Source organism: Podarcis erhardii (genome assembly GCF_964252035.2).
Source record: "Podarcis erhardii genome assembly, chromosome: 1".
NCBI classification, from domain to species: domain Eukaryota; kingdom Metazoa; phylum Chordata; class Lepidosauria; order Squamata; family Lacertidae; genus Podarcis; species Podarcis erhardii.
In genome coordinates, this window is record NC_138497.1 from 137,484,556 (window position 1) to 137,496,813 (window position 12,258).

Below are 12,258 nucleotides of genomic sequence, written 5' to 3' on the forward strand. Positions count from 1 at the left end.
GGTGCTGACAACCCACGCTACGCCACTGCAGTATTCATATGACTTAATTTCATTCTCTCACTAGATAATGCCACTCCTTGTTTATTTTGAGGACCTTCTGACTGCAAGTGTTTTTGCATGGTTCCAATTAACTAGGTTCAGAGTGCTCAGCCATTCTGCTGTGCCTTGGGAAGGGGAACCTGTGTGGCTCTCTAATGTTACTATAGTTCCCATTAGCCCAACTAGAATGGCCAGTGGTCAGGGATGATGGGAGTACAGCAATAATGAAATACATCTTAGGTCTCTAAATGTCTGTTGTGGCCTTTGCATTTATCTATGAGTTCCGTTTGGGTTTCTATATTCTATAGATTCTATATTCTATATAAAAAGGTAAACCCCTGCCCCTACGGGCCAGTCGTGTCCGACTCTAGGGTTGCGTGCTCATCTCGCTCTAGAGGCCGTGAGCCGGCGCTGTCCGAAGACACTTCTGGGTCACATGGCCAGCGTGACGAAGCTGCTCTGGCGAGCCAGCACCAGCACAGCACACGGAAACGCCGTTTACCTTCCCGCTATAAAGCGGTCCCTATTTATCTACTTGCACTTAGGGGTGCTTTCGAACTGCTAGGTGGGCAGGAGCTAGGACCGAATGACGGGAGCTCACCCCGCCACGGGGATTCGAACCGCCGACCATACGATCGACAAGTCCTAGGCACTGAGGTTTTACCCACAGCGCCACCCACGTCCCCTATATTCTATATAAGTAATAATAAATTAGAGTGACATCCCTATTTTCATTGGAGAAATGTTGGAGGGTATGAGGTAGGTCAGGCATGTCCAACAGGTAGATCGTGATCTACCAGTAGATCACTGGACGTCTGCGGTAGATCACTGGTAGATCATTGGCTCCCCCAAAGAAGTTGAACAACTGTGGCTCCCCTAAAAAAAGTTCAACGTTTTACCTCCTCCCTGAAAAAATGCAACAACTTTGATCTGAACCTCAAAAAGGGGGGTAGATCACTGCCAGTTTTTAATTTTGTGAGTAGATCGCAGTCTCTTGGGAGTTGGCCACCCCTGGTTTAGGTGTAAATCCTGTCATTTCCCCCCACAGCAATCTCCTTAGCAGTTACCACCTTTACAGCTTTGTCTCAAATCAGATCCCTATCTGTCAGTAATTGGTTCTGGGTTTTAATACTACCAGCTCCACAAACAAATCTGCCTCTTAATATGTCCTCCAGAACATTCCCAAAAGAACAGTGTTCAGTGAGTTTATTGAAATCAGGCCTATTCTCTTTCTGCTATGGAATTTGAAGCATTCCACAATTGTACTTGGCTTTGGACAACAGTTTTAAGACAAGAACTTTTGCACCTCTGCCAAACTTTTATTCCCTGGCTATTGTGGCTGCAATAAACTTCTCAAAGGGGAATATGTTTTCCTGCCACATACACTGAGAAGTATGGCTCTTTGCTTGTCTCCATCAATGATTTCATTAGCCAGAAAATGATGGCCCCATCTCCCCATTGCTGCCATTCCCAGTCTCTGGATTAAGTTCCTTGTTTTTTCCATAGGATGACACAGTCAGATTTTCTCACTGCTATCATTAATTTTATTCAAAAGAAGGCAGAGTTTACTCACTTTTGCAGGCCCCAGATCACAGGTTATTTGTTAAAGAGCCAGCAAGCACATAACTGAATAGGAAAATGGAGGAAACCACAAGAAGAGTCTGAGAGTGGGGTCTTTAATACGAACCAAATATTGGAAAGACTAACCCTATCATTTCCCTGTTAGTAATTTTGTTGTTGTTGTTTAGTCGTTTAGTCGTGTCCGACTCTTTGTGACCCCATGGACCAGAGCACGCCAGGCACTTCTGTCTTCCACTGCCTCCCGCAGTTTGGTCAAACTCATGCTGGTAGCTTCGAGAACACTGTCCAACCATCTTGTCCTCTGTCGTCCCCTTCTCCTTGTGTCCTCAATCTTTCCCAACATCAGGATCTTTTCCAGGGAGTCTTCTCTTCTCATGAGGTGTTAGTAATTTTAGACAACTTTTTAGTGTTTTTCTTTTTTGATGCAACTGATAATTAGATACTTATGGGCTGGCAAGAGTGGCTACGGATAGGATGCTCAGTCCGTTGGCAGTTCTACACCTGACTGATGGACCAAGCACAATGGATAGTATTGGATAATTGCTGTTTTGCTTGATGGTAGTGCTTCTCAACCCAAATGCTATGGCTGCCAAGCAGGGGCCACTGTCAGGTGGGCCTCAGTGCCACAGCCTGCCCAGTGCAGCCTCCACTTGCCCACACCACCCACTAGCCGTGCCATAGCATTTTGGCTGGAAGAAAGCCAGCACCAGAAATCCCTTGCATGCTGAGTAGAGGTGGCCAGGAGACAGATAAGTTTTGGGGGGAGTGGAAGCAAGGGTGGTGTTGGAGGAAATTAGAAAGTAAGATGAAAGGTTAATATTTATTGTTAAAATAAATAGATAGCTAGGCAAGGAATAGAAAGGAAGGTGATAAGAGGGAAAAGAAATGCATAGAAGGACCAGTTATGTCACACTCTGCTGCCAGCTGCCACCATTTTGTGACTGGCTCTGCGGCTGCCCTACATCACCCATTTGCGACTGGTGGGCCTCAGTAATGTTCAGATGTCCTAGGGGTAGAGAGTTTGAGAGCTCCTCCTCATGAGATTTGTACTGTGGGTTTCTGCAAAGTACCACAAGCAGAGGCTGGACAACTGTTATCTGTTAGGGATGCTCTAGCCTGGATTTTCTACCTCTAGCAAGGGATCAGACTGGATGTCCAGGCATAGGCGAACTCGGCCCTCCAGATGTTTTGGGACTACAACTCCCATCATCCCTGACCACCATTCCTGTTAGCTAGGGATGATGGGAGTTGTAGTCCCAAAACAGCTGGAGGGCTGAGTTCGCCTATGCCTGTTTTATGGTTATGAGGTTCAGTCATGTTTGTAGTGGCTTTTAACATCCACGTGCTGCCAGTGAGAGCAAGTTGTCCTGAATTTTAGACTGAACTTTTATGTTATTGGTAAATTCTGTTTTTCATTTACATTAGACTCAGGAGCAGCACTCACTTCTCTGAATAAGTGCCTGAATTCTGTTATGGGATGAATGAAAATTAAAAACGTGACCTTGGTTACCCTGTTTAGCATCATGAATGTTTCCCCTGGTTGTTCACACAACACTCTAACCCAAAATTGGGTTGAGGGAGGCAGCACAAATGTAGCATCATACTTTCTTTGTCTGCAGCCTTTCCATAGTTAAAAGCTTGCTCATGACAAGATTCACATAATAACAAAAAATGTCATAAATGATAAATAAAACACAAAAAAGTGCACAACAAAACTGAAACATTTCCACCTAAATCATAAGATATAAAAATACAAAAAGTATCAATAACAGCAACCCCCTATCCCCAGCCCAGCCCAAGAGTCTGTTCAGCAGCCTCAGCTTTTGTAGTTACAGATAGGTAGCCGTGTTGGTCTGCCATAGTCAAAACAAAATAAAAAAATTCCTTCCAGTAGCACCTAAAAGACCAACTAAGTTAGTTCTTGGTATGAGCTTTTGTGTGCATGCACACTTCTTCAGATACACTGAAACAGAAGTCACCAGACTTAATAAAATAATTATTACCAAACTTAAAACCATGGAGAGACCTGGTCTGAACAAAGACATTGGATTCTTATCTCATTATACATGACAAAGCCATTTTTCACCTTCTCACCCCTTGCTTTTTCCTGCAAGACCTATTGCAGTCGTTAAGAGTCGTCAACAGGCTCATCACAGCTATCTGCCAATCACCCAATCCTACCACCCTTCTGAGTAATACCCCTCCCTACCTTCTCACTATATAGAAGGGTCTGGTGACTTCTGTTTCAGTGTATCTGAAGAAGTGTGCATGCACACGAAAGCTCATACCAAGAACTAACTTAGTTGGTCTTTAAGGTGCTACTGGAATGAATTTTTTTATTTTGTTTCAGCTTTTGTAGTTTTGAGTCAGTAAGGGCCCTCCCAGACCAGGCGGGAAAAGGCCAGCCATAGCTTCCAGAACTTCCAGATAAGAAAGGTCTGGGCCCCTGGCGAGAAACTTTCAGCCACTTTACTTATCCCCTGCTCATTCTTGCTGCTGCCCCAAGCCAAGCCAAGCCAAACTCTGAACTATGACTTGAGCCAAGGTTTGTTCTTTGTTACCGCTCATCATTAAAACCAAGCGTGGGGCTGGGGCTGCATGCACACTATACATTTAAAGCACTTTGCTTCCCCAAATAATCCTGGGAACTGTGGTTACCTCTCACAAAGTTACCATTCTCAGCACCCTTAACTACAGTTCCTAGGATGCTTTGGGGGAAGTCATATGCTTTAAATGCATGGTGTGTATGCAGTCTGGGTTTGGACAACACTCTAAGACAAACTGTGGCTTTGCTCAAGCAAAGCGGCAGCAGAAAGGACCACTGGCAGCGCCTCTCCTTGAGCCTGCATGTTCACTCAGTCCCAGTAGGTGTGAACCAGGCCGTTGTGTGGCCTTGGGTTAGTCACAGTCTCACACCACTACCACCACCACCTCCTCCTCCTCCTCCTCCTCCTCTTCTTCTTCTTCTTCTTCTTCTTCTTCCTCTTCTTCAACCAAACAGGGTCAACCAGATAATAATGAGTGCAACAAAATTCACATGTTTAGGAAGTAAATCCCATTGAGTTCAATGGGGCTTACTTCCAGGTAAGCATTGATAGAATTGTATCCTGAATGTAAAGACTATAATTCTGGTCTTGATCCAGCCACAGTTGAGCACAGTGACTTCCCAGTGATTCAGAAGATGCTAAAACCTCCCCCATTACCACCAGATGATCCCCAAAGTGCTTAGTAGCTGTACCTCAAATAAATAAGACCCTCGTCTCTCTCTCTTTCTCTGTGTGTGTGCCTATGTGTGTATGAAGTAATGCTAAGGCAGAGGGAATTCCCTAAGTAGCAGGGCTACTTGTCAAGAGCTGAGGAGATCCCTGCTGTAGCAGCATTTCCCTCCTTGGAGACCTGCAATTCTTCTCTTAGTCCCAGATGGAGAGGAAATCTTCACACAGCAACAAGCTCTAATGGCAGGTTCCTGACAATGGTAAGGACTGAGAAAGGGGAGGATGGACATTTTTAAAACTGTGTGCACAACTTTGCTTAGTGACCAAGGTGATTTGCAGTGGAGCATGAGACCTGGCAGTTTTTATTCCTCAAGCGTGTGGGAGTCTTACAATGCACTGCGTTCAAACAATCTGCGTGTGTGAAAGGCTGTACTTCAAAGCTAGCTGGCAATCTTTTGTTTTGCTGGTTTTTACAAGCGGATCCAACTGGATTCTTGCCAGGGTTCAGAAGGGAGCGCTTAATATCACAGGTGAAGTCAAGATGCTGCTGCTAACACACTTTTCGTGTCAGCTCTGTTGTCAGCAGGGCTTCCTCTTCTGGAAATCAAACCTTTTGTTATTTAAGGAGTCAGATGCTCCCACCCCAACCTCATTTCTTAAATAACAAAAAGTTTGGGAACAACGTTGGGAGCAAAATACAAATGTATGTTCCCAAGAAAAATATGCCTTTGCCTGCCTTCTCACTAGGCACACAATTCTTTGCTTAGTTAGTTAAATAAATAATTAACTTTCAGTGCAAAAGGCTTTAAGGGTCAAGCAGCCCCTCTCCTACACCTGCATCTTGTTTTTATTTATTGGGGCAGCTGGGGTTGGGCTGGGGAAGCTTCTCTAATAGTTCAAGTCCAGTACTGGAAGAGAGTTCAGCTTTGAGTGATGCTACATATTTCCTATGGGAGAGGCCGCCATGTGCTTTGGATGCAGCAGGTTCACTTAAAAGAGGTTCAGAATGGCTTTTCTGTCTGAAACCTTGTAGTCATGCCTCTGTCATCCATTGGCCACTGCTAGCCAGAGTAGATACTTTGGGGCTAGCTGGACCAATGATCTGGCCCCATATAAGGCAGCTTCCTATGTGGTCAAGGGGAGCCTTCACACAATTACTGTCCCAGGCAGCACAGCACTGGGGCAGGAGATACCAATGAAGTGGTAGAATGAGTGCTTGCTGGTCCTGTCTAGCTCCTGTGTCTAGTTGGCCAGTTCAAACACTAGAGCAGAGGGGTCTTGTAATTCTGAATTGCTCAGAGCCTTGACATGCCTTGATGACATCTTGCTGACCATAACTTTTACTGCTATGGGATAGAGACTTATCAGCATTGTTCTTTGTAAAGCAATATGTACACAGATGGTGCTGAAATTCTTTTTTTATTTGTGTATTTATTACATTTCCATTCTGCCCTTCATCTCAGGATAATAATAGCTAACAATGAGTATTAGTATTATATAGCAACAACTGCTTCTTGGGGGCCTGCTGTGTCAGTTCTTGACTTGCTTACATGACTATGCACACAATGTGTTCCACATTTGCTGCTTTGTATTTCTGTTTCCTGATTGGTTGGGCCATTATAGCAGATCAGCAAACTTTCAAGTTAAACAAAGGTTGCAGGAAATGGAAGATGTCCTGTGAACCTTTTTGAAATTAGTATTTAAAACTACACAGCAGTATTGTTGCTCTTTATTACAGTCACTAATGAAACAAAAGTTAATTTTCTTAATGTGCTATTTATTTATTCGCAGCAAATTCCATAAAGCTAGAAATGCAAAGTGATGATGAGGATTCTGACAGGAAGCCCCTGAGGCGGGAAGATGGGATCAGGGGTCATAATGAAGGGAGCAGCTTGGAAGAGCCCCTTACTGAGAACCACGAGATGGTGGAGAACAGAAAAATTCAGGAGCTGTCAGGCGAGGGAGGAATCCGGCTTCCGAATGGTAAACTGAAATGTGACGTCTGTGGCATGGTTTGCATTGGGCCCAATGTGCTTATGGTACATAAAAGGAGTCACACTGGTAAGCAGCTGAAAGAAAACGTGATGACTGCCTTTGGCATCTGATGTTGATATTACCTGACATCTGTTCTCTTGCATTTCTTGATTCACCAATGATAATCAAGTGCAGTAAGGAATATATTCAAAAATCCTTTCAAAATATGTCAGTCTGTTGACTAATTGGGGAGAATGTTAATAGCACAGATTTCTAGACTTACCTACTTCACGGTAATGAATGCATTTGAGAGAAAAAAATTCCCCTGCCAAGTGTCCTTCGCTATGAAGGGACATCCTAAGCCAGCTCTTTAAAAGTTGACCTCTCTTTTTTCAGTAGCTTTGCAAAGCCCTCACCTCCTGTTTCTCAAGTCATTTAGCTCACACCAAAGTGTAAGTAAGAGTCTTTGCTAAAATCAGGACATCTCTCACATGGCAAAGTGACTGGCCTTTATGGTGGCTAGGTCTTTCAGTAGCTATCAGCCATGATACCAACTATTAGCTTCCATGTTTGGAGGTGTCTGAATACACTGGAGAACCCAGTGGATGGCTTGAAATTATGTTGGACTCAACAATTCATATTTGTGAAAAGCCTAGAAAAACGAAAATTGTACATTGGCCAGAGAGCACCTGCTTGCCTCTGCTGTTTTTCCCATTTTGTTTGGCTAAACCCTTTTGTAAGCTCACCCCCTCCCCAGACTTCCAGGGAAGTAGCAGGACCATGCCTGCTTCCTAGATCACATAAACATGCCCGGCACCATCAATATCAGCTTCTAGGGGCCAGCGAAGACATTCCTGTTCACCCAGGCACTTGGCTCTTATTTAGGGTAGCCTAGCCAGGATTGCTGTTCATCTTTTAGTAGGGTAGGGTAGGATCTGTCCTTTTTGTTTTATTGAAGGATGAGCACTTTAAGTCAATAGTATTATTTTATATTTCTGATGTATTTAAAATTTTGTATTATGTATGCTTTTGTAATTGTAAGTCACCTCAAGACATTTGCTGCAGTAAGCGAGGAGAAAATGCAATGAATAATGAGACTATTAGGTGGGGAGCCCTAAGGAATCAGGTCGGTCATGAAATACCTCTCATTGGTGTCAAAGGCCAGGGTAAAGAGGTGTGTCTTCAGCATATATGAAAGCTGTATGATGAAGGTGCCAGATGTGCTTCTTTGGGGAAAGAATTCCACAGCTTAGGGGCTGCCACAGCAAATGCCACTCCTGAATCACCAACTCCCAAGAGTTGAACTCCCAAGAGAGCCCCCTTCTAAATGCACGCTGCTATTGATAAAAGCAACCAGGTTGCTGGGTTTTAGTTGTGTTTAGTTGTGTCTGCTGAGCAAGAGTTTGTAACTGGGTTTAATCCAAAACATACTTCCATGGAAGTGTGTTCTATTAGTGTTGGTGGAATTTACATACTGGTAGATGCGCTCAGAACTGCAACCTTCGTTTTGAGCTCTGCGGGCACTGCAGTATAAAACAGTGTGGGTGTTCAGTCTGCCCCCCAAAGTCAACATATTCCCAGTATGACTTTCACAATAGCATTTGTCTAACGGTAAATCCAAACCTCGAAAAACTGATTTCTAAGGTAGGGCAGAAGTGGTTCAGATATGTTGAATAGAAATAGCTGATTATGACATCCTTGGGAGGCTCCCCTCCCTTTTTTATGCATTAAAAATAAATAGTTTGCTTGTTTAATAAGAAGCAACAACTTTCGTATTGTTCGAAGTCCTGCACCCAAACAGAAGCAGGAGGGTCTTGGAAAGTGGGCTCCTGCCTGGCTCTCCCTAACTGAGTAGCTAGAAGACAAAACCGCTCCCATGCTCTTGAGTGTTGGTGGGGTGGCATATGCACTGCCGTGAGGGCCTTGGCACCTAACTTGTGATATGACCTGGCAGCACTCAGCATCTGAAAAAAAACCTGTTCATAAATCTACATGATATAGCCTGAGGCATGACTACATATCAGATTCAAAAATAATTAGCAAAGGGGAGCAGGAGGCCAGGAAGAAGAACAATTACAAAAACGAAAAAGGTTGGGGGTGATAATAGGAGGGATATGAGAAAAAACAAGTTGGGAAAATCTTGTTAAAAACTCATTGTCTTCAACAAGGTGCAACTAGGGTGCAACTGGTGCAAGCGAGGAAGATCCACCTCTCAGTATTAGGGCTCATACTTTGCATGCAGAAAGATTCAGTTCTTGACATCCCAGGAAGCAGAGCTAGCGGAAAACTCTGCCTGAGAGCGTGGAGAGCTGTTGCCTTTCAGAATAGGTAACGCTGGGCTAGAATTACCAATGGTCTGACTCAGTATAAGGCAATTTCCTATGTTTTAAGGGGCATGTGTGTGTGTGTGTGTGTGTGTGTGTGTGTGTGTGTGCATGCATAGACTGGGAGTGTAAAGTACCTGACCCTGAACTGAACATGGAGGTAAATCACAGGTATTATTATTATTTGATTTATTACAGTGGCAGTAAATATAGAGACAATTTGGACATTTTACACTTTAGGCGCTGCAGAGTTGTTGGCTCTCCACCTCCACCCTCCACCCCATAGCATTGTGACCCAAAAAAGAAAGAGAGATTACATAAGACACTGTCCTTTTGTTAGAGCCATTAGAGTTCCTATATTGAGGAATAGTGCTTGTTCCCTCTCTGAGAAAAGGCAGTGATGCATTGGCTATTCAGATGTTCTCAAGCATATAGAAATGACTTCTCTTTCTGTGTGTAGCTTTGTTCTCTACTTTGGCTGACCCCAGATGTTGCTTAGCTATTTTATTATATGGAAGTTTCCTTTTTTGTGGGGGAGACAGGGGAGGTTTTCCGGTACATGTTTAGAAATGGTACCTATAAAAGGTAAAGCTGAATCTCCAACGTGGGATAATCATGTCGTTACCTCTAATAGGACAGTTGTAAGGATCACTCAGGCAGAGTCTACACATGACATAGAATGTGCTGATGGAGTTGTCAGGAGGTAGAATAGACTTGTACGACTTCAAAAAGCAATTGTGATCCCTTAAAAAAACGACCCCTATAAGAAAAAACACTGCACAATTAAAAACCAGTATGTACAATTGTTTCTACCCAGTCTACTCCATTTCTTACTTGTAGGGAGTAATTCTACCTAGTGGAACATTCAGAAATGGTATTCACCCCACCCCACAGTTTGAAGTGGTACAGCCCATTTTACCACCTCTTTTGACCTGGCCTGAAATAATTCAAATGCTTTGAATCTTCTAAAACACTGGATATGTTATTTTGATGCATTAAAATCTCCTTGCAAATAAGCACCAAAAAACATACTGATAACCCTGTAAGCCTGTGGTGCATCAAACAGCATGAGAATAAAAACTGAAAGGTGCGGAGGGGAGGAACAGCTTAACTTTATTTTAAAAATAAATAAAAATACCCTACCTCATCTGCTGGATACAGTTCTTGTGATGTAAGAGGCGCAGAGTAAGCAGATAAGTAAGCAGTAATTGTGACTGGGAAGTATAATTAGCTGGCTAGCCTTTTTGGGAATGATATTAATGTGCACCATGAATTACTTCTTGGCCTTTTGTGAAACTGTTCCATACCACAAAACTTGGCTGCCAAACCCTACAAAATAGTTGGTCTAAATAGATACGTGTTGGTGCGTATCCAAGCATAGTATTTCATTCTTTTTAAAAAGGAAGCTCACTAAAAGCATTGGCCAGCAGACTCAGAGCTGTGTAGATGTTTGAAGCTCCCAGTCATCTGATGCTCAGATTCAGGGGGGCAGAGAATGGAGCATGGGAGGGGAAGGCGTGGTGCCTGGAGCATCTGCGGGATGAAAACTGCTGAGGGGTCAGATGGGTTGATGCAGATAATTGTTCCTGGTGGCAGAAAAAACCTGAATGTGTTTGGGGTCTTGTTCTGGAGGCATGAGGGCCATGTGTGTGTAATGAATAGCAGAAACTCTCAAGCTATGCAGCTTATACCCCTTCACCCTCATTCAGGTCCTTCAGCCTAAGATTTCACTCCTCCATCTAGAGCCCTTGGGAACAGGTGATAATGCTTCTTCTGGACTGTACTAGTTCAGCCCACAGGTTGGGGCAGGAGGAGATTGCATGTTTGAATTCTGTCCCATAGGGGTAAATCCCTCTTTCTGAATAGTGACCTGAAATGTTAGGAAGAAAGATTCAGCTTGTTGTTTTCTGTAGGTGGCATGGGGTTGTTGTTGGTTGTTTGTTTGTGTTTGTTTTGGTTGTTTTGAGATCCGAACATGCATACTCACAGTGACCCTGAGCCTCCAGTGCAACCCATAATGGTAATTTCTAAAAAGATTACCTTTTCGATTCATTTGAATCTGTAAATTGGTCTTAATTTGGCCTTATTGTCTAGGAGCAACACCTGAATTGTGCATAATGAAGTTGTGGCCGAGGGAAGGTTATAACACAACACATTTTAATCTTTAGGATGCTATAAATATTATTTCTGGGTTTTGACCGTAACTTATGAATGTTTCACAAATTCTAAACTGATTTCCTGATTGTGGGCTTTGGAAACATTCCCATCTAAGGTCTGGGATTCCTCCCCTTTTCCCAAGTGGGATTGTAAAAATCAGGGGTCATTTGGGCTGAGGCCTAAGATTCTCTGTGCAGTGGATTTGTGCTCCATATGTGAGACAAATCAGCACCCCCCCCCCAAACACACACGCTGTTCTGTTAAGAAACTGATGCACAGGATGGTAATTCGCAAGAAGGCTTATAAGAAAAATCGAAAACTTGTATAACATATCATGATCTCAAAAACCTATCTAAAATTGGCAAGACCTTTCCTTCCCCCTTTCCTTGCTTTTTCTCCTTTAAAACTACTACTCCCAGCAAAGGGCTTTTAATCCATTTATCATTTCCAAAATGCTTTGACGTAGCCTTTACAATCATTGATCATGAAATGCAAGCTTTCTGTGGACCATCATTCATCAAAGAAGTTTTATTTACAGAAGGATGTGAAACTGGAGACAACATGTAAAACTGCTGTTCTACAGTTTGTTTCACAGGAGTACCAAATCAGATTTGTCACTTTTCAACTTAACTTCTTGATTACTCAAAGACTTGCATTGCACAGCCTACTTTATAGAATTTTTCATGATTGCAATAGCCAGGTAATCAGGTAATATTGTCACTGAATACTTAAGGTACTCTTTGGTCTAGTTCTCACAGAGGTGGTCTGGGCATATGGACTGTGTCATATGCAGATGAGGACTCATGTGACTGAATACTGTTTCATGTAAAACATGCCTCTGCACACAGAAAGCTAGGGTTTGAAGAAGTCTGGTCTGGACCCTTCTCCCTCACATGCTAGTTTTCTACATTATGGGTGTGGGTGTTGGGTGGGTGTGTTACCGAGCATTCAGCTTGAAATGCTACAGC

At 43.3% G+C, this 12,258-nt stretch overlaps 1 protein-coding gene across 6 annotated transcripts in view; it reads left to right on the forward strand.

Moving 5' to 3' along the window:
- The window catches only part of IKZF2 (IKAROS family zinc finger 2), a 100,547-nt gene that overhangs the window by 47,204 nt on the left and 41,085 nt on the right, over positions 1-12,258 (forward strand). For 4 of the 6 annotated variants that reach the window (XM_081835770.1, XM_081835771.1, XM_081835769.1 and 1 more), the window contains exon 4: positions 6,627-6,896. In XM_081835770.1, the coding sequence (XP_081691896.1) occupies positions 6,627-6,896 (270 nt within the window). The remainder of the gene's footprint in view (positions 1-6,626; positions 6,897-12,258) is intronic. The other 2 variants (XM_081835772.1, XM_081835774.1) reach the window with 1 other exon arrangement.